The sequence below is a fragment of the Vulpes lagopus genome, chromosome 2 (assembly GCF_018345385.1).
Source record: "Vulpes lagopus strain Blue_001 chromosome 2, ASM1834538v1, whole genome shotgun sequence".
Classification (NCBI taxonomy): domain Eukaryota; kingdom Metazoa; phylum Chordata; class Mammalia; order Carnivora; family Canidae; genus Vulpes; species Vulpes lagopus.
Window position 1 is genome coordinate 155,956,374 of NC_054825.1, and position 27,744 is coordinate 155,984,117.

Genomic DNA, 27,744 nt, shown 5'->3' on the forward strand with positions numbered 1-27,744 from the left:
TGTAGAAAAGAATCAGGTCCCACCCGAAGGACGACGTCTACCAGAACCAAAACTGGAAGATTTTCTCCTCACGACACTTTAGGGAGATGAAGCACATGGTGGTGTTTGGAATGACTATAGCACAGGTGCAGGAGAAAACCTGCAGCATCTCTGTGGTGGTGTTTGCAGGCATTCCCGCAGGGCCGGGGAGCTGAGTTCACAGAATAGGGCAGAGCAGCCTGGCACCCCCACCCCAGCACCGCTCCTGGGCCTGCTTCTTTCCCCACACCTCTAACCAAAGATTGAAGCCATGTGCGGGGGCAGACATGGTGGGGGGGGGGGGCTCGCAGCAGGCAGAGGAGGAAGGGGCTATGACACACTGTCAGCAAAGCAGTGTCAGAGAAGAGCCTCCCGGTCTCTAGGTGTGAGGCAGAGGCAGAGGCAGAGAGGCAGGGAGCCCTCATCCCATGGAGGAGCAGCTACTACTCACCCCTGCCCAGGGCTGCCAGGTGAAAAACAGGAGCCACAGGCTGGCAAGGCTCCACCTGTCAGGAGTGCTACAAACCCCCTCACGCTAAGAACAGCAATTCTAAACAGATACACACAAGAGCCCTGCGACAGACTGAAGCTCGCCCGAGTGCTCCCAGGTGCACCCCGAGGGAACATACACGTGAGCTCTGACTGGGGGCACAGTCGTACACAAGAGCACACCGCACAGTACCAAGAAACGGACTACTGCACTGGAACAGACCCCAAAACACTGCATGCCAGGTGAAGAAAGCTAGACCCAGAGCAAGCTGCCACGGCCTCACTGACGGGGTGGCAGGTTCCCGACCCATACCCGGTTTGTGGCCGAGCTGTACCAGTATGATGTACTTATGTATTTATTATTGTAATACAGACTTGTGAAAGTCAAAAAAGAAAACAACACATGATGCAGGACAACAGAACTCTGCTCTGATGAAACCCAGGTTAGTATGTGCAGTCCAACGCCTCAGTTACTCAACACATACACACAGGAACTACACACAACAGAATAAATGGGAGCACGTGCACCAGAACCAAACAGGATTCTAAGCCAGAGCAGACCTGCAGCTCTGGGAGGCTACACACTCGAGCTCCAAGGAAGTGCATCTTCTTTATAGGGACTGACCGCCCACACCCAGGGGCACCACACGCTCCCTGTGGCCATGGCTGCTTCACTATGACATGTGCCACTTCTTGGGGTGGTGGCAAAGGACAGGAGAGTCGACTCTGCGAACCCACGGGAAACACACTTTATAGACAGGCTGGCCCCCAAATCCAGGCATCAAGAGACTGCTTGCAAGTACCTGGCACTGGTGGTACAGAAAGAGGCCTCTCTGGAGGGATGAGGTCCCAGCTGCTATGGGAACTGGGCATTCTCCTAGGGGTGAATGGTAATGTGAGTGAACACTGTCCGTCCAGACAATGGTGTCCTCCTGCTGCCATGTGCCCCTAAATGCCCGTGGTGACAGCTGATCTCCCCTGGAGAAGGAAAGCCCAAGCTGGGGTGCCCTGGAGCCATGGGTCCTAGTCCCTCCTCATATAGGGCCAGGGCCTTAGGCAGGGCCCAGTGTGCAGGGACCTGGCCCACCTGTGCAAAGTCTGGGTGAGTATGCTTGGTGTGACAGCTTCAGCTATCAGAACGAGGCAGTAGCATGGCCCCCTCTCAGGTGTATTTGGAGCTGGGTTTACACTTCAGTGATGTTAGTACTTTTTACCAAGATTTGTAAATATCTTGTTAGTCTATAGGGGTGAGTGATTTTTAAATTTGTAATATATCAGTATTTGTTCATGTAAGAATTTCATAAAGTGTTTTTTCAAATCAGGTATTTCTTGAATGACTTTGACTGCACTTTCAATGGCCAGTTGCCATGCATTATTAAACCCTCTTTTTTTCTTCAGAATCTTCCAGTAGACGTCTAGAGTTTAGCTAGAAGTCTTGGCTACGATACAAACAGTGATGGAAAACACATGAGCAGTAACAAGTTTTAATCTCGCCCCTTAGTACTACCATGGGCTAATCTGTGGAAGCAGTGTATTCTGGTGTCGGCCAGGGTGCAGCCACAGCAAGCTCCGGAGCAGTGTGTTCCTCCGTTCATGTGACCCCTTCTCACCTCTCCTTCCCCAGCACCTGGGAGCAGTGACACTACAAAGACGCAGTAAGTGCTGGGAGCTTCTGCGCAAGAGGACTGACCCTCTTCTTACAAGGTATGTTTTCAAGCCTCTTTTTCATGTACAGGGAACAATTATTTTACAGTTGATACTAAGGAGACATTAATGTTATTAACATAAATGCTTGCAAATTATATGATTGAGTTTATCTGCATAATTCCTTAAAAATCAGTACTTAAATACATAACTTAGAATTTTATATGGGGTGGATTTATTTTCATGTAACTGACTTTTACAGTTAAATGAAAACCTGTTATTATGTTTCACCATAAATGTAAATATGACTGATTTTAAAAATCGCCTAAACATTTTGCACATACAATGTTCTTTTAGGAGAATAACATGATCTTAAAATAATTAATGATGATGAAGTTCAGGGCTATCACAGATACATGGAGTCAGACAGTTAATACGTCTTTCAAAATGTATGAATTATTCACATATCAGTTTCATGTACACATTTGAAGTCTCCTATTTTTCTTGATAAATGTCTTCCTTATTCTTATGCAATAAGATGGCCTTGGACAGTTAATGTGGAGTTCATCTAATTCCAAGAAAGAATAGTTATCTGCAATCCTTCAACTAGCGCCATATCCAATAGGAAAGATCAGAAACTTCTTTTCACAGAATTCCTTTGCCAGAATTTAAAATAAAGATTTCCTCTTTCCTCTCCCAAAGTAAATTCTTAAATTAAGTCTTACATGATGAGAAATTAAACCGTGTACTTGATACTCTACTCGCTCACTTGACGCAGAGCATTCCGTCTGGTCAGCGTGCTCAGAGGTGTGGCAGCCACAGCTCAAGTCACAGAGAAACCCCAGGGCTCTGTCTCTCTAAGAATCAAGTGTTGTCATTTTTTTTTTTCAATCCCACCAAGAATCACTGAGTTGTTTAAAAAGAAACTGCAAAGAAATCACACAAGCCCACACACATGTGAAAGTACCTTCATGTTTTTAATTCGTTTTTGGTATTTCGCAACACAGTGTGGTGGAAGTAAGTCTTTGTTTCCACCAGCTACTCCACTAAAAAAAGAATATTTGGGTACCTGATCTGAAGCCTGATTAACTTTACAAGGTCAGATTAACTTTACACGCACAAGTCTCAAGGCACCGTAGGAGATGGTAGAGAACGAAAGGGTAGGAGTTTTTGTTAAGATGTACTGAAAAACTAAGGAGGATCAAAAACTGGATTAAGAGGAAAGGCAGCCAACAGTTTTTTATCAGACACAATTGATACTTCTGGGGTAAAGATAATTATGTCTTTAAGGACAGTGTGGTCTTTAAAGGTGTCCGTTTCCTTCCAGAAGGTCCTGTAAGTGTCCCCGTGCATGTCTGGATGCTGCACCTCCTTGCTTGCTCACACACAGGGCTCAGCCTTGACTGACCCAGACCCAGCCCGATGCCCTCTGGGAGCACACCTTTGGTCACATTTACATCCTGAAAACTACTCCTGGCACTCTCGAACTGATAGGGATGGGTCAGCCAAGGGGAAAGCTGCAGACCTTTAAGCACGGGATTTAAAAACACAGTAACTTATTTTCCTAATAATAGCGTCTGAGAGGAAATACCATTTCACTTAGACAAATTTTCCATTCTAAGTTTGTGGAACATTTAAGTGGAAAATAGGAGTTTATGCAAATTCAGAAAGCTACTTCTTAGCTCCATTTCCAGTCCTAACAACCCAGCCAAACCGCGTGCCTGTCCTCTCTGAAGGGAGTCTGGTTACTGTCTGGAAGTCACTGTGGGATTGGGCCTGCCTGGGGGAGCCGCGGGGGGCCAGAGGGGGAGGGCAATGCAGAGTGAGGAGGCTGGCCTTGGCCCCTCTGCTGTAAAAGAGGGCAATGGGAGCAATGTCTCAGAGGCCCTTCCTGGCTCCAATGAGCCAGGGCTTATTAAGAACAGCAGTAGCACTGAAATACTATTCCAGATAGTATTCTGATTAAAAGAAACTTGAAACCAAAGTCCAAAGCTTTCCATGAGTAATAAACTCTGGCAAAACTGGTATAAACTGGGGAAACACTGAGTCTTCCTGAGAACAAAACACAAAGTTTTAAAAATAGCCTAATTTAACTACTGCCCAAACTAATCAAATAAGAACTTAAGCCTAAATATAATAAACTCAAAAATTAAAAAATAAGACAACCAGAAGTCACATTATTTTAAATAATATTCCATATTCTTTCTGAATAATAGGGAAAAACACTGCTATACAGCGTTCCCTCCTGGACATCCCAGTATTTTTCCACAGATATAAATTGGTCAAGTAGAATAGGGCAAAGTTTGGGGCCTACCCTCACTTGTACTTTATCACCTCAGATGAATGGTGTAAATGGTGAATTCCTCATGGAATCAAGGCTCACCTGACTTCTCTTAAGGAGCCAGGATGTAAAAGAGTGCTAAGGTCATATTAATCTTATATGGCTAACAGAAGTCAGCAGTAGCACAGAGAGAAGGCACTTCTGGTCTCAATATAAAGAATTTCCCATCAAGCACAGATGGACAACAGTGGAACAGATGCCCCTCGAGGAGCACTCCCTGGAGTTATGCAAGTAGAGAGAGGACACGCTAACTGACCCAGCATGCTCCAGGGAGGCTCCAGCACCTGAAGGGAGTTTCAACTAGGCCTCCGCAGGTCCCCTCCCTCAACAAGGATGCAGGAACAAGGGTGCTGCTCCACCAGCCAGCAACCACAGACCTGCCACTGCATGCTCTAGCAGCCAGTGTCCCCACCTGCTCCGGGGCAGGGACCTCCTGACCCCATGGGTGGGCTGGTCTGCAGCCCTGAAGCCTGGCTTGCCCCTCCCCTTCACCTGTGTGTGGCCGCCTCACACTGCTGTCCCTCTTGACTTAGACACACTGGACCTAGCCTCCACCTGGCTCCCAGGCACTGCTTGGTTTGGGCAGGGGGAGTCAAGGCCAGTCCACAGCCCCATGGCCAGGCCAGGGAAAGCCCAGAAGTGTTCCTGGCTTCCTACTTTTTGGAGCTCTGACATGTTTCTCTTATTAAGTGTATTTGTTAAGGTTCTATGGTTTTCTTAGGTCTATCATTTCAGGTAGAATTCATGTTACATAGATTTCTCTGGTCTAGACTGGGAACCTACAAGCCCATGTATCTACTCTTCTCTAAGAAAGTACTAAAACTCAACCCAGCAATTTAAAAATAACTCTTGATTAAACTCCTCATCTCCCATGGACCAGGGTAATTGGTGATAGGACTCAGGAAACCATGGCCCCCAAGGATTCCCCAGGTGGGCACTGCTGAGTCTTGATTGTAGACAATGTCTGATGCTACAGAAGTTGTGGGAAAAGGCAAAAATATATGGAGGACTAGAGCAAATTCTGTCAGCAGGCTGTTATTTAAAATATCTAAAAACCAACATAATTTTTAAAATATGCCCCTAAAAAGAGGAAAAATAATCCTTCACTCAGCAGCCTGAACTTATTAGGCTTGTATATTCCCTTTCAATCTTTTTTTAGTGTGTGTTTTATAGATGGTTTTATATCCATTGGTCTCTAACAGTAAACTGAGGGTATGAGGAGTAAACAGACCTCTCGTGAAGAATTCTGCTCTAAAGTCTGGGGACCACACACCTGGAGATACCTCCAAAGTGCCGGCCACAGGGCACACAGTCAGCACGGCCTACTTGGAGTTCAGCTCTCTTTACTAACTTAAGTATTTGTTAGTTTTTCCATGAATGCTCCTGACATTCCAGCATTGGCTTTCACAACAAGCCCATGCTTGGCTGAGAGTAACAGATCAGGAGCTGTGGTTTTATTTTTTGAGGAGGGAAAGAGGAGAAGGAAGAAGAGGAGGGAGGGGCTTTTACCTCACAGATTCTGCAACTTAACACTGTGGCTGGTACACAGCAGGGCCCTGACAGATGCCCACTGGGACACTGCAACAACCTAAAGCAAGAGCAGAGCCAGGGGCAGCTGTGGACATAGAAGACAGAGCTGCAGAGCAACGTTAAAGAATAAGATGGTACCAGGGATAGGCTTTGGGGTGGCTAAGGACCCATCCAGGGCTGAAGGAGCTGGGGAATGGGGGTTCTGGAAGGTCAAAGTGAAGCTGGGAACCAGGAATCACACAGAAGCCTAAGGTCAAGAAACATAGTGGATCAAAGCTGGGTATGCAGTAAGCAGAAATAATAGTGGAAATGGAGTCCAGCTGACCTTCCCAGGTGCCCGTGTCAGGGTTCCTGGGGGACCGGACACACAGTGGGAACCTGTCCGTCCCTGGGCCAGCTGACAGACACTGCCAGCACAGGCTTTCTGCACCGCTTAGTCTGACCACACAGCCACGCCCATACCTGCTCCCCCAGCCCAGGCAGTACACACACCCCTTCTTGTGCAGACTGGCTGGAGAAGGAGAGATGACAGAGTGTGTGGGCGAGGCCACTGCATTTTAGGATGCAAGAGTGTGCTCCCACATAGTCGGCAGGAGAAAACGTAGACAACAGGCTGGGAGTGTGAGCTCTACCTCGGGTTCTAATTCTTTTGGTTATTTGGCCTTGGGGGTAGGGGGCACTGAAGCTCTAGGTGCCTCCTGTGCCTCCCTGTTAACGCAGGGGCGTGTCTGGAATCACGTGCATTGATGCTTCCATAAGGCAGGGAAGTAGGAGGAGGCCAGGGCTGGTTCTGAAGTGAATTATTAAAAGTGTTGGCCATTCTCAGGAATGTCCTGTCCTTAGTGTAATCAAGTGTGGGTTAGCACAGAGAAATCTCACGTATCTGGCTGGTGACATCCAGCTACACTGTGGAAAAAGTGTTCACATTGCCATTTTGATTTCTAAAAGTTAAATAACATTAATTGTCAGGTTAATAACTGATGATAGAATTTTTCATCTTCTCCTAGTGATTAAAAGGCATATCACATACAGATGAACACTTTAATTCATTTCTGATGCCTAAGTCCAGAAAGAGCAAGGCCATGGAGAGAGGTTAAAGCTGATTTCTGGGTTCTGGGAAACTGTAAGCAGCTGGTGTGATTCAAGGATTTGGAGAACCAGGTCTTCCTGAGACTGGACGAGCTTGGACTGAGTCTGGAAGTCCTGGGGAGCTAAGGCACGGTGGTGTTCAGGCACAGCAGGCCAGCTGCACTGCTGGGGACCTAGCTAAGGGGTATCTTGGGAGGGCGTGCACGCCCTCTGGCCAGGGCATGGCCCTACCAATGGGCATCTGTATGCCGCCAACGACATGCCCCAAAGAGAAGACCAGCATAAGTCTGTTTTAGATGATTTCATAATGCTTTTAATTTCAAAAATTACAAAGACTATGCTTCACAAATGATAGTTACAAAACCATAATATGTAAACACACCTATGTGAAAATCTGCCATGAGATGAAAACAGATCTATGCTCAGAAGGTTCTGGATCATTTGTTCCAGTTTTGTGTGGGCTTTAAAAATACAACTGAAAACAACCCCGCCCCTCAAAAAAACCAAACAAATAGAACTCAGTAGGAAAATGGGTAAGAAAAGAGTAAAAAAGGCTGGCCCTCAGATGCTCTGGATCAGGTATTAGACAATGGAACAGATTAGAAGGAGGAAATCCAAGTACACTGTGGAAAAAGTGACCAAGTCTGAGAGTGAGGCTGGCAGTGGGGAGAGGGGTCATTACAGATGACTTCCAGATGTGAGGCCAAGGGGACATGTGGGTTTTACTTAAAAAGGGACATAGATTTAAGGTAATGCAAAGATATGGGGAGTAGGGAGTCAAGTATGATCATCTGTTTCTGTTGTTAAAAGCACTCATTAGTTTCCTAGGTATAAGAGTAGTACTTATCAGCCATTATAAGTTAGGGGGAAAAAAAAGAAAGATGACTCATGTCATTCGTTTTACTACCCAGGATTGTCAATTAGCTATATCTGTGACAAGTTTTTGTTTGAGTGCGAATATACTTTACATGTGGATTGTTTTATATTTGCCTTTTTGTAATTTCAAAATTACAATGCTCCATATTTTTTTAAAAGATTTTATTTATTTATTTGAGAGAGAGACAGGGACAGAAAAAGTATGCACACAAGTAGCAGGGAGGGGCAGAGAGAGAAGCAGACGTTCTGCTGAGCAGGGAGCCTGATGTGGGGCTCGATCTCAGGACCCCGGGATGACGACCTAAGCCAAAGGCACATGCTTTACCGAATGAGTCATCCAGGCACCCCAATATTCTTAAGCTTCTGTGTAAATATTCTATGGGTTCAAAAGTATTCCGTGGGATATATACACCTTATTTTACTATTTTGCTTTAATCATTAGTATTATCTTTAACTTTTTGCTATTGCATATAATTCTGTGATGGACATCTTTATGCACATTAGAATTATTTCCCTAGGCTAGATTACAAAAAGAATTAATGGATGAAAAATAAAGATATTTTTAAAACTTCCAATGCATACTTGCAAACTGCTTTCTAAGAACTTTTTATAAATTTACTCTCATCCTAGCAACAGGTCAGAATGCCATTTTGTTGTGCACTTACCAGCTCTGAGAAATGCTCAGATGCAAAAACGGATTCTGTTTAAACTTTAACTTAATTTCAGTGTCTCCTCAGTCGTAGGCTGGGCCCTGACACGAGACGATATGAAGGAGTGCGTGTTCCTCGTGCTCCTGGTGTTGTGCTCTGCCAAGCCATCATCTCGTCCTTCATACATGATGCTGAAGAACATGATGTTGAAGGACACGGAAGATGAAATGGATGGCGACCCTGATGACGACAACTCTCTTTTTCCAACAAGAGAGCCAATTAACCCCTTCTTCCCCTTTGATCTGTTCCCAACATGTCCATTTGGATGCCAGTGCTACTCAAGAGTTGTACACTGCTCTGATCTAGGTAAGAACATTTCGCAACTTGTTCTGGAGAAAATACCATTGACAAAATTAAAAGGATAGGAGGAATCCTCACTGAAATTTCAAAAATCAGCTAATTGTAAAGCAATTTTTCATTTAAGTTTTTTGAAAATACAACAAACCCAAAGTACATCCAAACTTATCTTAAAAATCCAGAACACCAAGGGAAGCAGTGGGAATTTCATATACAGAACATCATTCCCTTCTCTTCTCAAATTTGAATCAAAATGGTTCATTTCAATTTCCCTCAGAGAGAACGGACATCACTGGTTTCATTTCAGGATGTCAGCAGGTTGACAGTGTGCTTCCTACTAATATCCTACAAGGACAAATAGCCTGTCTAGAACAATAAACAGGTTATAGAGTTTGTGAAATCTCTAATCTAGACATTTTAAAGTGAATGTTCTTTGTTTTGAATGATTTAGACTTAGAACTGTCTTGAAGTGATTGAACTAAATCACTTTCTAAAGTCTTAAAAATGCAGAATTCTCAGCTGAGTACTTTATTTTTAAAAATATTTCTAATGGGGATCCCTGGGTGGCGCAGCGGTTTGGCGCCTGCCTTTGGCCCAGGGCGCGATCCTGGAGACCCGGGATCGAGTCCCACGTCGGGCTCCCGGTGCATGGAGCCTGCTTCTCCCTCTGCCTGTGTCTCTGCCTCTCTCTCTATCTCTCTGTGACTATCATAAATAGATAAAAAATTAAAAAAAAAATATTTCTAATGAAGATGCTCTCTTCATGAGAAAGATAGAGGGGTACCCTGATACCCCACTCAGGAAGAGGTGTGATGGAGAATGCACACCAGGGGTCACTGTACCTGGCCATTTCCAGACGAGGGGAATGCTCAGACCTGCCCCACTGTGGGAAACCAAGGTGTGGCACACATCTGTCATTTTGAGCCTGGAGGCCCATGACGGCCACTTCTAGGGTACATATGAGCAGCTGGTGCCTCTGACAGCTTTAGACTTACTTCCCACTGCCACGGCATTTGTGGCAATGTCAAAGCTTGTTACAATCCACTGTGGAGACTTCAATAAGGTACATGTTTGAGGGACAACTGAGCAAAAAGCATTCATTAAAAAAGAAGCTTATGATAAGCTAGTATCACTGGGAATGTCTTGATATCTTGTGAGGAAGAGATGACAAGCTGCAAGTAAGGTCCAAGAATGGCTTGAGTAGAAGCACATCAGAATGGGAAGAGCAGTAGAGAGGAGAAATGCAGGAGCCAGGACAGATGGGGCAAAAATAGGCCAGGGTTAAGAAACAGCAGAATGTGCCATTGTTTCTGAGCTGCATCACAGGCAGGAAAAACTCACCCTAAGTATGTAGAGTTAGTGCAAGTGAAAGCACTTTGTAAGGCAAAAGTCAGGATGAAAACGTATATATCCACTTTAACGCAGCTGCATGCAAACTTGACCGACTCTGGGGAAGAGTGACCAGGGAGACACTCATCTCTGGCACAGACCATCCTCGTGTGGTAGCCTCCACACCCGCTCCCACTTGTAGACTTGGGTGGAAACACTGTGCAGCTCTGTTCTAGGATGTGACTGTCACCACAGAACTGAGAAAAAAACCAACTACTACTTCAGCCATCTGGCTGGAAACTGTGTGTTCCTTGCACAGTCTCTTAGATATTTAGCTTTGAAAAAAATCTGACAAAATTTACCTATGAATTATCTGTAAGAGTCTGATACAGCACTGTGGGTGGTACATACCTCACCTCTCTCAGGTGAGGACAACCATGAATAGGGTCTGGAGCCCTATCACTCTTTCTCCCTCAGTAAATGAATCTCTTTTCAGAGCTTCCAATTTTATCAAGGGTGGGGTGAGCAAGGTCTGTACAAGTCTAAGTTATCCAGTGCTTGCTTTCTGCAGAGCTGCCAGCTTCCTCTAAGACCTTCTACTTCATTTCCTAAGACCAATATCCTCTCCTAACAAAACAACTACCTTGGTAACCTGCCAAGCCCCCCCCCGCCCCCCCCCGCTTTTATCTATGGTTAAACTTCGTAAAAGCAAAAGAGTGAGTCATCACTGTAAACTATGGAGGGAAAAGTACTCAGGGCTTCAGAGTCAAGTGCTGACATTCCCAGTATTTTGATACTAAACCCTTCCCCAGGGCTTTTAAATATACTCTTGCTCTTTAAAGGAGCAAGGATGGCTCCCCCGAAAGCATACTAACATCTGAAACTCCCTGTAAAATGCATAAAAAAAGATGAATTGATGAGTGAATGGTAAGTATAGTAAAATGTTGATGGTAGAAAGAATGTGGGTTTTTACTGTAAAATTCTTTCAACTTTTCTGAATGCTTGAACATCTCTACAATAAATGTTGGGGGAAAAAAGAAGGCCCCATGTTTGTCAAGCCTAACTACTGTAATGGCCTGTCTGACAACGAGCAGGGTGGGAATGCTTGGCCATCTAGGGAAAGCCTGAAAAGTAAGGAAGAAATGCACCATGTACCTACCCCTCTTGGTAATTTCCTGCTGTTACTGAATTCAAGACAAGAAAAAACAATGAAGTCTTTTGGTAATGTAACTAACATGACTGAGCACCTATCCAGAGAGCACAATGCAACTGTACCCTAACCTGAGCTGAAAGAAAGAAAGCCACTATTGAACCTGCAAGGAGGAGTGCTGACGGCGGGGGGGGGGGGGGGGGGGGGGGGGGGGGGGGGGGTGCCCAGGGAGCTTCCAGCCAAAGCAATGAGGGAGAGGGTTTCAGCAAAGGTCTATTGCACATCCAGACATCAACAGGGAGTTAAGGAGGAGTAAGTTTTTGTAAATCAAATAACTGAGTTCATTATTAAAGGAAATATGCAGTAACATTTTCAAGAATGTACATGAGAATAATTAATTTTCTAAGCACAACTTCCTACATGTTGAGGCTTCTTAAAATGATCAAAACCCACAGGTTCCAATTCAGCCCTACTACAGCCAGAGAAGCAGCAGAGAATGTTCCTGCTCCTCAGCCCAAGTGCATCAGCAGATGCTGCCTGTTAGTGGCAGTCACCTGCCTGTTGTTGCATTAGCATACCTTAATTTACCTCCTTATCTGTCACCTTGTGCAAAGGAGCAGTGACAGCTAGACCCAGCTAGACATCTTGCAAAAATACATAAGTTACCTGGAAAGGTCTTCAAGCCTTTCCAAAGAGTAATGTGTTTGTTGTTTCGTAATGCTAACAATGGATTTTAACAAACATGTATTTCTATTATATTAGAAAACTCCTCCTCAGCATATCATGTGTGAATAACATGTTTGTTTATTTCTCAGGTTTGTCCTCCGTCCCAAGCAACATTCCATTTGATACTCAAATGATTGATCTTCAAAACAATAAAATTAAGGAAATCAAAGAAAATGATTTTAAAGGACTCACTTCACTTTACGTAAGAATATATATGTTCATATTTAAGTGAAAATCTATCATTGCTAAAAGGATTACTCATATTTTGTGTAAACAAGTCTTACTTTTCTGTGTGTGAAGAATGACAAAATCCCTGATATTAAGTAGTGTTCTAGTTAATGAGAAATTAGAATTAATTCAATTTAATTCAAGTGATGTTAACTAAAACAAAAGCCAAGTGAAAGGCAAGGGGCTAAGAATTTAAGTAAATGGTCCTAAAATGGGCTTGTGATCTACTTAGGTAATCAGTCACTATACACTAAAATGATTAAGATGATGATTATTTCTAAGAACTCACTAGCATACAGTATAAGAAAATCTATTGACTTATCTGAAGACAGCATAAATCTGAGAGTAGGACATACATTGTATCTAATTAATAATCTTGTATGGCTTTTTTCCCTAGGACTTTAAAAATGAAAAATAATTTTCCCTTATAATTATTAATATTTTAATTTTCCAAGATTTAAAAGATTCTTGGTTTTCTATGTAACACTTAAAGCCTCCAGATTCTAGCAAGTAAAATTTCTTTTTTTTTTTTTTTTTAATTTTTATTTATTTATGATAGTCACAGAGAGAGAGAGAGAGAGGCAGAGACACAGGCAGAGGGAGAAGCAGGCTCCATGCACCGGGAGCCCGATGTGGGATTCGATCCTGGGTCTCCAGGATCGCGCCCTGGGCCAAAGGCAGGCGCCAAACCGCTGCGCCACCCAGGGATCCCGCAAGTAAAATTTCTAATTTATTTTGGACCTGGGTTTGGGAAGAGCCTGATTCCACACATCACAGCCATGGGAGGGTGTGTATCCATTCTTCCCCTCCCCATGGTGGGAGAGTGGAGGTTGCCCTTTGAGGCCATGTTTGCACATTCTCGTGCTGTGCTGGAGGGCGGAAATATAAGGCCTGTCACGTCCAGGGCAGCTATAGCACTGAGAGGAGAAGGCAGAGACGCCATATCAGCCACCCATGTAGGCCTATTCTCCTCCTGTCCTCTTCAGGGCCACCCTGCCTTCCCATCACCTTTGGGTCAGCACATGGACCCTGAGGACCTGCCCCAGCAGGCAGGGAAAGGGAACTATTCAGTCCCATAGTGCAAACAGTTCTTGTCAGCTGCACAAGTAAGGACAAGGAATGTGCTCTACCCTGCCAGCAGAGCCATGCTTTCCTGTGCTGCCAGGACTGGGCTCCCAAGGGCCATGACTGCTCCTTCCCCTTCAAATATAGCGTGCACACAGCTTCGATCTGGTAGGGCTCCCTATGTAATAAAGTTTTCACATTAAAAAAAGAACGTTTGGAAGAGCATGTATTTATCTTATAACTGAGGTTCCACTTAAATATTAGGACAATCCCACCAAGAACCTATCCAGTTCATCCCACCAACTTCAGATCACAGACATTTCTGGAGAATGGCAAGGCCATTATTAATTCTCAAAAGAATACCGCCTATGAATGCTTCTTCAACTTTATATTGAGCTACCCAACTGCAAGAATAAATTAATGTTGTACTCAAGTTGTTTTTTTTTTTTTTTTTAAGATTTTTATTTATTCATGAGAGACACAGAGAAAGGCAGAGACACAGGCAGAGGGAGAGGCAGGCTCTGTTCAGGGAGCCCTGCAGGACTCGATCCCCAGACTCTGGGGTCACACCCCAAGCCAAGAGCAGATGCTCAACCATTGAGCCACCCAGGTGCCCCAATGTTGTATTCAATACTAATATCATAAAGAGTTTAAAATTTCATTTGTCATATAATTTTATTACATTTTTTGGAGTATCTCAGGGACTTGGCCCACTTGTGCTCCCATTATTCACTGAGAAAGGAGACTGAAAGGTGTCAGGAGCTGTGTTAGCCCTTAGTTTCCATCTGGTCAGTTTATGTGGCACTGCGTGGGAGGGGCAGTAGCTTCTGGAGTCAGGCCGGCCCGGCTCAAACCATAACCCCGTCAGAAGTAGGCACCAGGACAGTGGCTTGCCTTGCTCAGCCTGGCCTTCCCCTACTGTGAAAGAGCTGTAACAAAGCTATGGGATTCAGAGCGGCTCTTCAGGGGAATGAATGCACCTGAGACGGCTCTGGAAGCACTGCTGGGGGCTCTGTGACTGCCACTTCTGGAACTTCCATGTGAAGGCCAACACTGCAAGTCTGCTGTGACTGGAGATACTCTGCTAAGCCAGGGTGCAGGGGCAGCCCCAGGTGGCCCTCCATCTGCACTCACTCCATTCTGCATTCCTCACACTTCCTTTTAGGCCCCTCTGGCAACTGCACATCCCACGGGGAGGATACAAACAACTGCCATGCACATAGCTGGATCTTACTGAGGTACACACTCCCTTTGGCAGCCCTGGCAGGGGTGGCCTAAACAAGTGCCCACCATGGCAGAACAGCAGGACACAGGGCCCAACAGGACAAAGGTCCCTCCCTTCCCTCCATGGTAAAGGAGAGAGAGCATTTCTGCCAACTTAGTATCATAGGCTTGAGTAAGGACTCAGCAAGTTCTAATTCCACTCTTCCCCAGACATCAGCACAGCCAAAGGGGAAGAGCACACACTTAAATGGACACGTTCCTGATTCCAGTTCTGCAGCCAACCTTGCTCCAGGTGAAACCTGTAATGGACAGTTTGCCTGAGAGGAGGGGCAGAGAGGGGCCCATAGGGCTCCTGGCTGGCTCAGTCCGTGGACCGTCCAACTCTTGATCTTGGCTCAAGTCTAGATATTGAGGTCATGAGCACAAGTCCCGCATCAGGCTCCCCACTTCATGTAGAGCCTACTTGAAAAAAAAAAAAAAAAAGTTGGGCAGCCCTGGTGGCCACCGAACAGTTTAGCGCCATCTTCGGCCCAAGGTGTGATCCTGGAGACCCAGGATCAAGTCCCATGTTGGGCTCCCTGCATGGAGCCTGCTTCTCCCTCTGCCTGTGAATCTGCCTCTCTCTCTCTCTCTCTGTCTCTCTCATGAATGAATAAATAAAATCTTAAAAAAAAAAAAAAAAGCCTACAGTAAAGAGAATAATGAAGGGAGTTTAGCTCCCAAAGCATGTGTATTTCTTCTGTGGAAGAAGCATCCCGTGAATAACTCTATAAGGGCATATATCAAGTCTGGAAACATGGGGAAGGTTGGGGTAGGATGGCATTGGTGACAAAATTCATCAACAGAACGATTCTAGAGCTGCTCTTTAAAGGAAGCAGAGGTGGGGATCCCTGGGTGGCGCAGCGGTTTAGCGCCTGCCTTTGGCCCAGGGCGCGATCCTGGAGACCCAGGATCGAATCCCACGTCGGGCTCCCGGTGCATGGAGCCTGCTTCTCCCTCTGCCTGTGTTTCTGCCTTTCTCTCTCTCTCTCTCTCTCTCTCTGTGCGACTATCATAAATAAATAAATAAAAATTAAAAAAAAAAAATAAAGGAAGCAGAGGGATGAAAGGTCCCTAGGAATGAAGCCACCAGCTACCGCTCTTGGGACACATGGTGTAGCCCCTGTTGCCCAGCGCACCCAGACACTGAGCTCAGGCGCCGTCCACACATCTCATGGGTTTGACTCTGGACACTGCAGAGCTGGGCTGCTGTCTGGGAGTGGAGCTGCTCCGAGGCTGCTCCTACGGGGCCCTTAGAAGGGGTTGAGGCATTTCTCAGTTCTGCTGCCTCCCCAGTGTCTGAGATATGCCTGCATGCCAAGGGCACGATGTAGCAGTTTACCCTATAGGCCTCCACTCTGGGAAAAACACTTCGCATTAGCAAACATAAAAGAGGTAAGGTTTTAAAAGGTGATAAAAATCATACAAAAACATATTTGGTGTGGCTGAATAGATATTTATTTGCAAGTATGTGTGCTGAGTGGGGGGTGGGATAGAAGAGGAACAAAGGGAGAGAGAATCCTCAAGCAGGCAGACCCAAGTAGGACTCAATCCCAGGACCCTGAGATCAGGACCTGAGCTGAAAACCAAGAGTCCGAGGCCTAGCCAACTGAGCCACCCAGGAACCCCCTCAAGAGATATTTAGATACAATACCATCAATCACTTCTATGAAGGGAAATGGGGCACCAGAGGGGGAGGGCCTGACTACATGAACACATCACCTACTGAAAGATAAATCAAAGGCCTGGAACCACTCTGTTCCAACTCAGTAGTAAATATCTGTTTTTGGTTAGATTGGACTGGGGAATTATTTACATAGTTAATAAAGTATGTGAATGATGTAATTTGCAGGGGTTTCCACAAGTGGCTAATCACTGCAGAATATTGGTAAATCATGTCCACTTCATAATATGGTGTCACTCTTTATGCTTTATCTAGGCTTTGATTCTGAACAACAATAAGCTAACAAAGATTCACCCAAAAGCCTTTCTAACCACAAAGAAGTTGAGGCGGCTCTATCTGTCCCACAATCAACTAAGTGAAATACCATTTAATCTTCCTAAGTCACTAGCAGAACTCAGAATTCATGATAACAAAGTTAAGAAAATACAAAAGGAGACATTCAAAGGAATGAATACTTTACATGTTCTAGGTAAGTTTATGCAATTGGATGAGACATTTTGGAATTATATGCAATATGCAAAGATAGAGATCTTCATCACCAACAATTTAAGACTCGTAATTTCCAAAATTAACTTTTTAAATCTAAAAATCTTTATTTAGCTAAGCCATTTATAAATCAAAGTATCAAACAGCACTTATAGCCCTTAAAAAAATATGCCATTTGTAACACACTCTCTCAAGAATCCCCTTTGAAACACCTATTGTGGTTTCAGTTTTCTGACTTCTTCCTAACTGGCAAAATCTGTTATTTGACTTTAATTTAAAGGTAGTATTAAAAAAAAATAGTTATGCTTACACCAAAAAAAGGTAGTATTTTTAATGTATTGTATAAACTACTCTAATACAATGTACAAAATTAATTCAGAGATTATTTGCAGTGTATATCTAATTTACAATACCTGCTTTAAGACTGAGCTTAGGAATTTCCTGTGACATTGTAAACTCCACCATATTTTACTTCTAATGCCCACTATCTAACCATGCCACCTCCCTCTCAAAGATTCATTTAAAATTCTAGATCGATATTCTCATTCACTTCCTCACTTAGGTCAGGCAAATGCCTGGCATTTACCAAATAGTTTCACTTACTGACATCTCCTCAAACTTATATTTGTTAATCAAATAATTTCTAATTGAGTAATAATTTTAAAAGCTTAGGTGACAAATGTATACTGGAAAACACATGTTTTATGAGGGATTATCTTTTTTCTAATATAATATTAATATAACAAAATATCATGCTCACGGTCAGAACAAAGTTGATAACAAGTCACTGACTTAGTAATTCAAAGCAAAAATCTTTTATATTCTATATAAGAAATCTACTCTAGTATTAATCTACTGTAACATAAGCATATGTAATACAAAGCCGTCTTTTACTGACAGCAACAGAAAGGGGAACAGATAGACACAGAAATTAACACCCGGAGTGAAAAAGGTGCAGGATAAAACTCGAACTTCTCAATGTTCTTGGGATGTCTGTGCCTGCACTAGGTCTCCTCCAAACACAATGGCTGCATGCTAACTTATGTCATTTGTCTCCACAGAAATGAGTGCAAACCCTCTGGATAATAATGGGATTGAACCAGGGGCATTTGAAGGAGTGACAGTGTTCCATATCAGAATTGCAGAAGCAAAACTCACCTCAATTCCTAAAGGTTTGTATTTATTTAAGATAAGGTATTTTAAAACATTGTCACCTTTAAATGACCATGAAATGTATTACTATAAACTGTATACACTGTCAAAACCACAAGGCAGTCAGAATCCTTTACATCAGTGTGTGTGGTCAGGGTACTGTGACATTTCCTGTTTTTTCACAAACATAAAGAGCCCTACATAGTGCCTTTTTCCCCCTCCAGTGAGAACAGAATCTTTTTGTCTCCCCAGTGAGAATAAACATTAAGAAGTAATGAACTTTTTATTGCTTCTCCCTCCTAACATTTGCTCATTTATACCCATCATTCTGTGAAGTATCTGCTAGAGGTGCACATTCTCTAGAGAAGGTGGTCAGGGAAGATGCAAGGGGCCAGAGGACCTTCCCCAGCCATGCAGCAGTGGTTGGGGAAGGGGCCTGGAGGGTAGACCAGGGCAGACACTGGATTTGGGGGGTGGGGGGAGTGTGTGCACCCTGTACCCTGTTTATTCACTCAGGTGCTGTGCATATTAATGGGCCAATGCACAGAAAGGTCTGTACCATTAATTCACAAGCACCCAGTGAATGCTCCCGCCTGACATGATGGAGACTTGCTCTTTATGACAGAACCTAAAGCCTAGTGCCTCAAAATAAAATGCTCCTTAAATTTGCTACTGGACCAGTTTTCTAATGTTTTACTGAAAGCTCTCAGTGCGGCGATAAGCTGGAGAGGTTCTCCTTTCTTGGGAACCCTACTCAGAGTCTGTTCCTCTTCTCTGACAGGGATGCTTTCTCTCTGCTATGATGATGACCTGAGTCAGAAATAATCCCTGTGGTTAATAGTATAGTTTCCTTGCAAACAGCTTTGTCTTTCAGTGTCCACAGAAAAAGCAGAGACTTCATCGAAATTTTTTTCTACTATTCACCTAATCCAGAAGAGATTAACAAACATCAACTCTTAAGTTAAAGGACTAAACAAAGCTGCTCTTAGGAATCAAGTGGTGATCTTCCACTTAGGAGGAAAATCATATAAAACAAAAGTGGAAAGACAATTTGTTTATACAGGAAAAAATCAGTTTAATTCAGAATGACACAATTAAAAAGCTGCCTTATTTAGCTTTCCATAAGATGGCGGTTTTTCAACAAGATACCCAAAATGATTTACTTCTCATTTTTACACCACCACCAACACAAATATATGCCACCTAACAGGTTCCATACATAAAATGCCTCTGACAAGCTGACAGTAGACGAAAGAGAGGGGTAGGCAGAGGGCAGGACAGGAGGGTCAGGGAGGAGAAAGACTGGCAATCATTGCCCCAGGGCTGTGCCCAACAGCAGCCTCTCCTGCCCTGCAACACATCCTGAGAGCAATTCTCTTCAATTTTCAGTGTACCTTAAAAATGAAGGTTTAACTTCTCATGATGTTTTCAAGATTTTTCCAAAGGCTTAAGGAATGTATCCCATCGTTAGATTTTATTTAAAAAATTTTATTTATTTGATGGAGAGGGAAAGCACAAGCAGGGGGAAGGACAGAGGAAGAGGGAGAAGCAGGCTCCCCATGGAGCAGGGAGCCCGAAGCAGGACTCAATCCCAGGACCCTGAGATCATGACCTGAGCCAGAGGCAAAAGCTTTAACCAAATGAGCCACCCAGGTGCCACTATCTTTGGAAATTTAAATTGGAATTAAATCTCTCAACTTATATAACTACTCTTTCAAGGTCTTTACCACATTCAAAAGCCAGTTAAGTTTTTATCATTTATTTGCTAAAATGTGAAGGCTGACTGCTGAAATCCGATCATGACTACCCCTCACGGCAGGATGAAATTAGGCAGAGGTCCCAAGGGCCCTTACAAGTGAGACCTGACACATTAACACAAGTTGAGTGAAATGTGCCCTTCTCCTGGTTCATTTGGAAAACTCTGCTACAGAAGAGTACTGCATGGAGGGGAGAAGACACCTATTTTTTTTTTTAAGATTTTATTTATTTATTCATCAAAGACACAGAGAGAGAAAGGCAGAGACGTAGGCAGAGGGAGAAGCAGGCTCCAGGCAGGGAGCCTGGTGTGGGACTTGATTCTGAGACCGCGGATCATGCCCAGAGCCAGGGGCAGGTGCTCAATCGCTGAGCCACCCAGGTGTTCCAAGAAGGCACCAGTTTGACCACAGCGTGGGAATAGAAATATCTGTGCAAAAGCATGAAGCACGCTAGGGTTTGCTGATGGTTACTGAGCTCTCACCCAAACTCCTACATTGCTCATTTACCCTCCAGGGGCTCCCCTTTTCTCTCGGGCTATCTACTTTCTCCACACCCTAGCAAAGGGAACAGTCCCCTCAAGTTCTACAAACCCTCTTCCAAAAAGTTTCCCTGACTGCTCAACATGAACAGATTTGGGACGCCTGGGTGGCTCAGTGGTTAAGAATCTGCCTTCTGCTCAGGGCATGATCTTGGGTCCAGGGATCAAGTCCCACATCGGGCTCCCCGCATGGAGCTTGCTTCTCCCTCTGCCTGTGTCTCTGCCTCTCTCTCTCTCATGAATAAATAAATAAAGTCTTTAAAAAAACTAAAAGTTTAAAAAAAAAAAAACATGAACAGATTTCTCTGATTTGCTACAACATATTCTACAATAGGCTGGAACACTCTGATGCTTTTTTATTGACTTCTGTATGTGTGATGGATTTACTCAACTAGTATATAAGTAAGTTCTCTGAAACAGAACCTCCCCTCCTTTCTTTGACATATTGGAGTCAAGCATCAGAATTCAAGTAATCAGAACTCTCTCAGTTTAGAATTGTTTTCTTGCTCTCTAGTTTTTTTACTTTTAAAACCCAAAGTAGACTCCGGAATCAACATAAATTAAGCCAGCAAGAGTACTGATATTTATAAGGATGCTTCAATTACCTTCAACAGTCTTAACCACTAATAAAGGAAGGAAATGTTTTTAGTAAGAGTTGGAAAAAAGAATACTTTCCCCAGGTAGCGAACTAGAACCCATTGTTGACAAGTAACACATTATATATACATATATATAAGCCTAATAAAATAAGGTGTGATTTAATTTTCTGGTTGATCTGGGGAGGGCTGCGGTCAGAACATACAGGGCTGAGAGAAGAAGGTACCCACAGTCATCAGGTACCCTGCATGTGCCAGGTTACACTGTGGATGCTTCTCTTTATGGATCCAATATATCAAACGGAGTAAAAACCCATGTGTTCATAAAAATACTAAAAAAAATTTCACTGGTTATCTCTGGGCATTGCACCAATTCATTACTTAAAAGAAGCAAGCATTTACGCTGCCTTTTCTGTAAAAATTGTATTACATAGTCACTAAATAATTGATGCAGGAAAATTCTTTAGCTATGAATCCTACCTGATAAATGCGTTACGCATGAAAAAAATCAGAAAATCACCATTTTCACAGTCATAAAGAAACAATGATCTTATAGTACTCATAAACAAACCCTAAGATCCTCAGGTGAAAGGCTGATCTATTAAATTTAATCCCATCTCTATATCTAACCACTAGTTCATAAAATAAATGATATGTGGAAGGCATCATTAGTCCAATCCACAAATGAGTATCTCAAATCACTATCTGAAAGAAATCAATGCAAGACAGGGAAAAAGGAAGAAGTGTATACTTAATAATAGAAGAAATTTTAAGAGATGGGAGAACCCAATGCATTCTGCAAAGTTGTATTTGGATCCCGACCTGAACAAATCAACTGTAAAACAACGTATCTAAAGTATCATCTCAAATCCCATTAGCCGAAACACTGACAAGATGCTTCTGTAGACACAAGAGGACCTGATGAGTTGATGACATCTGGTGATGAAATGACAATATGTATGGAATTTGATTTTAAATGCTCCAGCAAAAAACAAGTGAATGAAGAAAAACAAATCCATGAACAAGCCAATGACAGACAAGTAACATGGTGGATGAAAGACATGTGGAAAACTGGACACTACAGTGTGGTGACTCATGACAGCAGCTTCTATTTCTGCATGTGCTTGAAATTTTTCATGATAAAACGTCGAAAAAAATTATCCCTTAAAGACTGCCTAAGTCTACAGCGTGAAACCTAACAAGTACATAAATAATCCATGGGGGCTTGGCTTTACTCAATCTAACATGTCGCTCTCTTTTCTTACTCCTAGAACTACCATCAACTTTACTGGAGCTTCACTTAGACTATAATAAAATTTCAACTGTGGAACTCGAGGATTTTAAACGCTATAAAGACCTGCAAAGGTAAAATCTCTTCTAACCCCAACTCAGAAGTGGTGGTGATACACTGGAGATACTAATGAGACCCCTGGGGGAAGCAGAGGGACCTAATCAAGTCTGTCAGTGTCACGAAGATAAAATGAACAGGGATAGCTGTTCCTTACTCTGTCTTGGGGATGGTAGAGGGATAGCAAGTGAAATAAGGGAAAGAACTTTTCAGATGTCCTTCTGGTTGGTAAAGGTTAGCTACAGAGTTTAGTGATAGTGGAGGAGAAGGACAGCCATCACAGCTGGAGATAGGTTAGGAAGTGCAAGCAGGAAGTACCTTTCTGTGAGCACAGATGGGTCCAGCTTCTATTTCCCACACAACTGTGGTATCTTCAGCCAACTATCAACATCTGCTTAAGAGTTGATACAATTCACACCATGTTTAGGCTGGGCCTCGGAAACAACAGAATCGCAGATATCGAAAATGGAAGTCTTGCTAATATACCACGAGTCAGAGAAATACACCTGGAGAATAACAAACTGAAGAAAATCCCGTCAGGATTACAGGAGCTCAAGTACCTGCAGGTAAGATGCTCTTGCACTTATGGTTTGTAGATACTAATACTCTCCTTTGTTTTTGTGAGACATACGAGTATCTGAAGCACACACCAGGCAAACAGCAAGGGTAACTCACATGGATGACTCTGCAGGTTGCCCGAGAGGTGTTCTTAAGATCTGGCTTCTAAGCAGACTGTAGCTAAAATGCTCAGGTACCCTTCCATCCTCCATGTTCTCCTACTGCTTAAGCCACAGCTACTGTTGGCAACATTACTGATTTGGCTAACTTCAGGTTTCAGGGGTGGCAGGGGCTATGCAAAGGCATAACTGGTTAGGAGTAATCCAAGGAGGATCATCTATCCTTTCATTCTGGAAACATTTCATGAAGATCATGTGGACAAGATCCCAGGCATTTTCATTACCAGTGCGGTGCTAGATTAGAAGTGTATATGATTTTTAAAACTTGAGGTCAGAATAATCAAAAGTCAATATTTGGAGTGTCATAGATTCACATTTCTTCTTCATTGTTAGGAAGAACCTTTTTGTTTGAATCTAGCAACTCCTGACTAGGTGGGAGGGACACTAGAGTCCTTGAAGCATCTGATAAAGTTTTAGATTCTCCCAAGAACAAAAAATTAAGACAATATTTTGTACATAATTTTAGGAGTTTCACAGATCTCCCTGATTTTTATCTATGTTCCTCAACATAGATAAATTCCTCAATTAAGAGGAATTTATCTTAATTCCTCAAATTAAGAATCCCTACTTAATCCCATTTCACTTTAGTCCACTTTTCTCATGGGTTTTCCTTGATTTACAACATCCTCATCTTCCAAGAAGCAAAACCACATTGAAATAAAAACTGGGCCTTGAGTCACTTGCTTCTTCTAGATTTCTTCCCAATTTATCTTTAAATAAGTTTTATCCACTACAGTTCTCTGAGACAAAAGCCATCAAAATGGGAGGGGTATAAGCAGATGTTCATCTCAAGGCTATGAGTTTTACTTTTTCAAATGCTGCATCTAAATGTCTAACTAGTGAGCATAACCTGAGTCTTTCCTTTCTTAAGCTACCCCCAATTTGCATTCTTTATTCACAAGTTAAGAATTTACTCTGATTCCAACTTCTGGCTGCTCTTAATCTACCTATATTCTTGCTAGCATTGTTTTTTTTTAATGAATAGAATTAGAACACAGAAAAAAAGAGAACTCTAAAGAAGAACACATGAAACATGCATGAACCATACAAAGCACCTGTCACAGAATCCCCAACACTGACAGATGGCACGGGGAGGGGGCTCAGATCAATCTCACTATAATGGAAAGCACAATGTAGAGGTAACACTAGCCAGAATTGGTACCTTAGCTTTGCCTGCAAAAGGCTTCAATTCTTTCATATGCCAATATGCTGTCGGTAGACTGCTCTCACTTCTCAGAAATCTCAGTTGCCAAAAAGACCAAAGAAGAATTTAAGGGGCTGTTAAAGGGGGTGGAGGGAAGACCCTATACTGTCCGTTATGAGCAATAATTTAAAAGACATATACATAGTTATATTTATTCATGAGACACATACAGAGAGAGAGAGAGAGAGAGAGAGAGAGAGAGAATGGCAGAGGCACAGGAAGAGGGAGAAGCATGCTCCATGTGGGGAGCCCAATGTAGGACTCGATCCTGGAGCACCATGACCTTGCCCTGGGCTGAAGGCAGGCACTCAACCGCTGAGCCACCCAGGCATCACAAGACATATACATAGTTATAAATCTCTTTTTTTCATTGGTGCAAATAAAGATTTGACTACTGATTCTGTATTACACATATGTATTCAAGTTGTTAACAGACATATTTTTCTATAAAGCAACTTACAAAAAAGCAGCTTTACATTTCTTTGCCTTGATCAAAGAAAATGCTAACTAACAATTCATATTTACAAAACCTAATCTTGGGAGCACTGAATTTCATTCTTCTGCTCATCACTAGTACTTTTAAAACACAGTATTGTAAACATGACACTGCAGTAAGTGCACACACACACCCTGCTACATAGGTAAGAGGAGAGGAGGAGGGAGGCATGTGCTCTGGGCCACAGCAGGATGACTCTGATGTGCTACACTCCCACAGCACTTCTGTGCATCATAAAAGATCCTGAGTGGATATAATAAATATTTAACAAGCATAAAAAGATATATTTTAAGAGAAATACATTCAAATCAGTGTGAAATAAATGGACAAATGAACCCATGATCAAATGTGGACTATAAAATGAAACTCTTAATTTTATATTTATTGTGTACTTTTAATCCATTCTTTTCTCCTGCCACAGATAATCTTCCTTCACTCTAATTCAATTACAAAAGTGGGAGTGAATGACTTCTGCCCAACAGTACCGAAGATGAAGAAATCTTTATACAGTGCGATAAGTTTATCCAACAATCCGGTGAGGTACTGGGAAGTGCAGCCTGCAACTTTCCGCTGTGTTGTGAGCAGAATGAGCGTTCAGCTCGGGAACTTCAGAAAGTAGTAATTAGTAATATCCATTTAATATAAAATTTAAGAAGTGTTACATTTGGAATACTTGAACTCTATTAAAAATGGTGGTATTATGCAAACAAGCAAAAACTGTTCCTAAATGGTAAGTCTGACTTACTTTATGACAAAAAATTTCAACAGAATTTTGCAAAACTATTGCTACATCAGGATCAAGAGAAACAAGCATTTACTGCAGTTTCCCTTTGTATACAAATGATTTTGTATAAATCATATGCTTGAACATTCTTTTCTTAGTAACAAAAAAAAATAACACATTCAGTTTTTAACACTTTGTTATCAAGTGCATTTAAAAAAGAACTGTACTGTAATTGGAATGCTTGACTTACCAAAATTTGTGCTCTTTTATTTGCTGTTATGTTAGCAAACCAAGATTGACAAGAATGGTTACGAGAAGAGTACATTACACTCTTCTTATTCTTTCTTTAATAACTCGAGTAGTACTGTAATACTTCTTTCTGTTAATGTTAAAGTATGGTTTCATATAATCTTATTCACATTCTCCTATCTTAGAGCTTTACTGTCTTTATGTTAAACTCCTTATAATAAGGCCTTCCGTGTTTATTATCAATTTGACAGATGCTATTCATAACATCTGGTTTCAGATTATAGCACAAAGTTTTTTTTAATTTAATTATTACCTGATTATAAAACCTCCATAAAAATACATGAGTGTTTATATAAAATCTGTAATTCACAGTCTTTATTATCTCAGTTATTATAAGCTTTCAACAATATGTTAATTGTTGGGTCATAGGGCAATGTCACCTCAAAGCTAAGGAGTACTTTCAAGATGTCCCTTGTAAGACCTTGGCTGGAGGAGTCTAGACACTGTCCATTCTACACAAATTGTCTACTCAAGTACGATAAAGGAAACAAATCTGTAAACACAACTGATACAACTGTACAGAGTACAAAGCAAAACACAAAGAAACTAAAGGTCTATATAAAAGCTAAGAGTATCCTATGTATTTTTTATTTACATTCAACATAGGCAGAACTAGAAAATTAAAAAAAAAATTAAAATACTGGCTTGAAATAAAATACTTGTGCTTTGGTTTAATTTTTCTTCTCCCATCCAGGAATAAAAACTATTTTTTCAGAAAACTATAACATATATATAACACTTTTAGCATAGTATTCATGCCTTCGCATAGGACCATTACTGAAATACTCCAAATTATGCTTGTGCTATGAAACAAAATCACCTTTATTTTTTTAAAGATTTATTTATTTATTTATTTATGAATGAATGAATGAATGAATGAATGACAGACATAGAGAGAGAGAGAGAGGCAGAGACACAGGCAGAGGGACAAGCAGGCTCCATGCCATGAGCCCAACGCGGGACTCGATCCCAGGACTCCAGGATCGCGCCCTGGGCCAAAGGCAGGCGCTAAACCGCTGAGCTACCCAGGGATACCCAAAATCACCTTTATTTTAAACTACCACAAAAACTAGATTTTAAATAATTTTGAGGGTAGTAGAAAAATATTCCAAATATGTAAGGTGGAGCGGAGGGTTTGACCATCCCGGTCAGGAATGAGTAAATAGGTCTGTTCTTCCTTGCAAGGGTCCCCAACTTTGGCACTGTTGGCACCCATGGCTGGACTGTTCTGGGATTGGGATAGGGGGTGGACTGTCTTTTCCTTTGGTCTCTGCCCACAAAATGCCAGCAGCACCCGCGTGCCTAGCCCCACATGCAACAACCAACAATGTCTGCAGACACTGAGAGTTGGGGCAGGGAAGTGCAAGTAGTGAGGGTGGAGTCCAAAGGCAACTGATTGAGAACAATGCTTTACAGGAAATTTACTTAATTTCTAAATTCTGACCCAAATTTGGAAACCTGGAGCAAAATAGCTACTTTTGTTTTATAAAACTATAGGGACAAGATCAAAGTTTGATTAATACAATTAAAGTGCCTGAGTGGCTCAGCTGGTTAAGCTTCCAACTCCTGATCTCAGCTCAAGTTTTGATCTCGGGTCATCAATTCAAGCTCCACACTGGGCTCCATGTTGGGTGTGGAGCCTACTTTAAAAAAAGTAAAGAAAATAAAGAAAATAAAAGTTAACCACCAGTAGCGATATGACAGGATGACTCCAGGGATGTAGAGCTTTGAGCTGGAGGAACAAAACCAGAAATCCAGTTCCATTTATAGTCCTGGCAAGTCACAATCTCTTTGAGTCTGTCTCCTCATCGACAAAGGGTAGTGGTGACAATACTTATCGGTAAGATTGCCATTTAGATTAAATTACAAAACATATATGAATTTTCACAGAACAACAACAAATAAAACTAGAATTTGCAAGGTGCCACAGAAGACTCTAAATAGCCAAAGTAATCTT

At 42.4% G+C, this 27,744-nt stretch overlaps 2 protein-coding genes across 4 annotated transcripts in view; one reads left to right on the top strand and one right to left on the bottom strand.

Annotated features, from left to right (window-relative positions):
• The window catches only part of LOC121485690 (centromere protein P), a 222,021-nt gene that overhangs the window by 79,710 nt on the left and 114,567 nt on the right, over positions 1-27,744 (bottom strand). The gene's annotated exons all lie outside the window — the stretch shown is intronic.
• On the top strand, positions 1,963-26,443 carry ASPN (asporin). 2 transcript variants are annotated; one of them, XM_041746386.1, is made up of 8 exons: positions 1,963-2,211; positions 8,714-9,003; positions 12,289-12,401; positions 16,695-16,908; positions 17,987-18,097; positions 22,241-22,334; positions 22,745-22,883; positions 25,176-26,443. In XM_041746386.1, the coding sequence occupies exons 2-8, from the start codon at positions 8,754-8,756 to the stop codon at positions 25,371-25,373; spliced, it is 1,119 nt and encodes a 372-aa protein (XP_041602320.1). In that variant the 5' UTR covers positions 1,963-2,211; positions 8,714-8,753; the 3' UTR covers positions 25,374-26,443. The 2 variants fall into 2 exon arrangements, with proteins under 2 accessions (XP_041602320.1, XP_041602319.1); XM_041746385.1 differs by having other exon boundaries at positions 1,966-2,211; positions 8,725-9,003.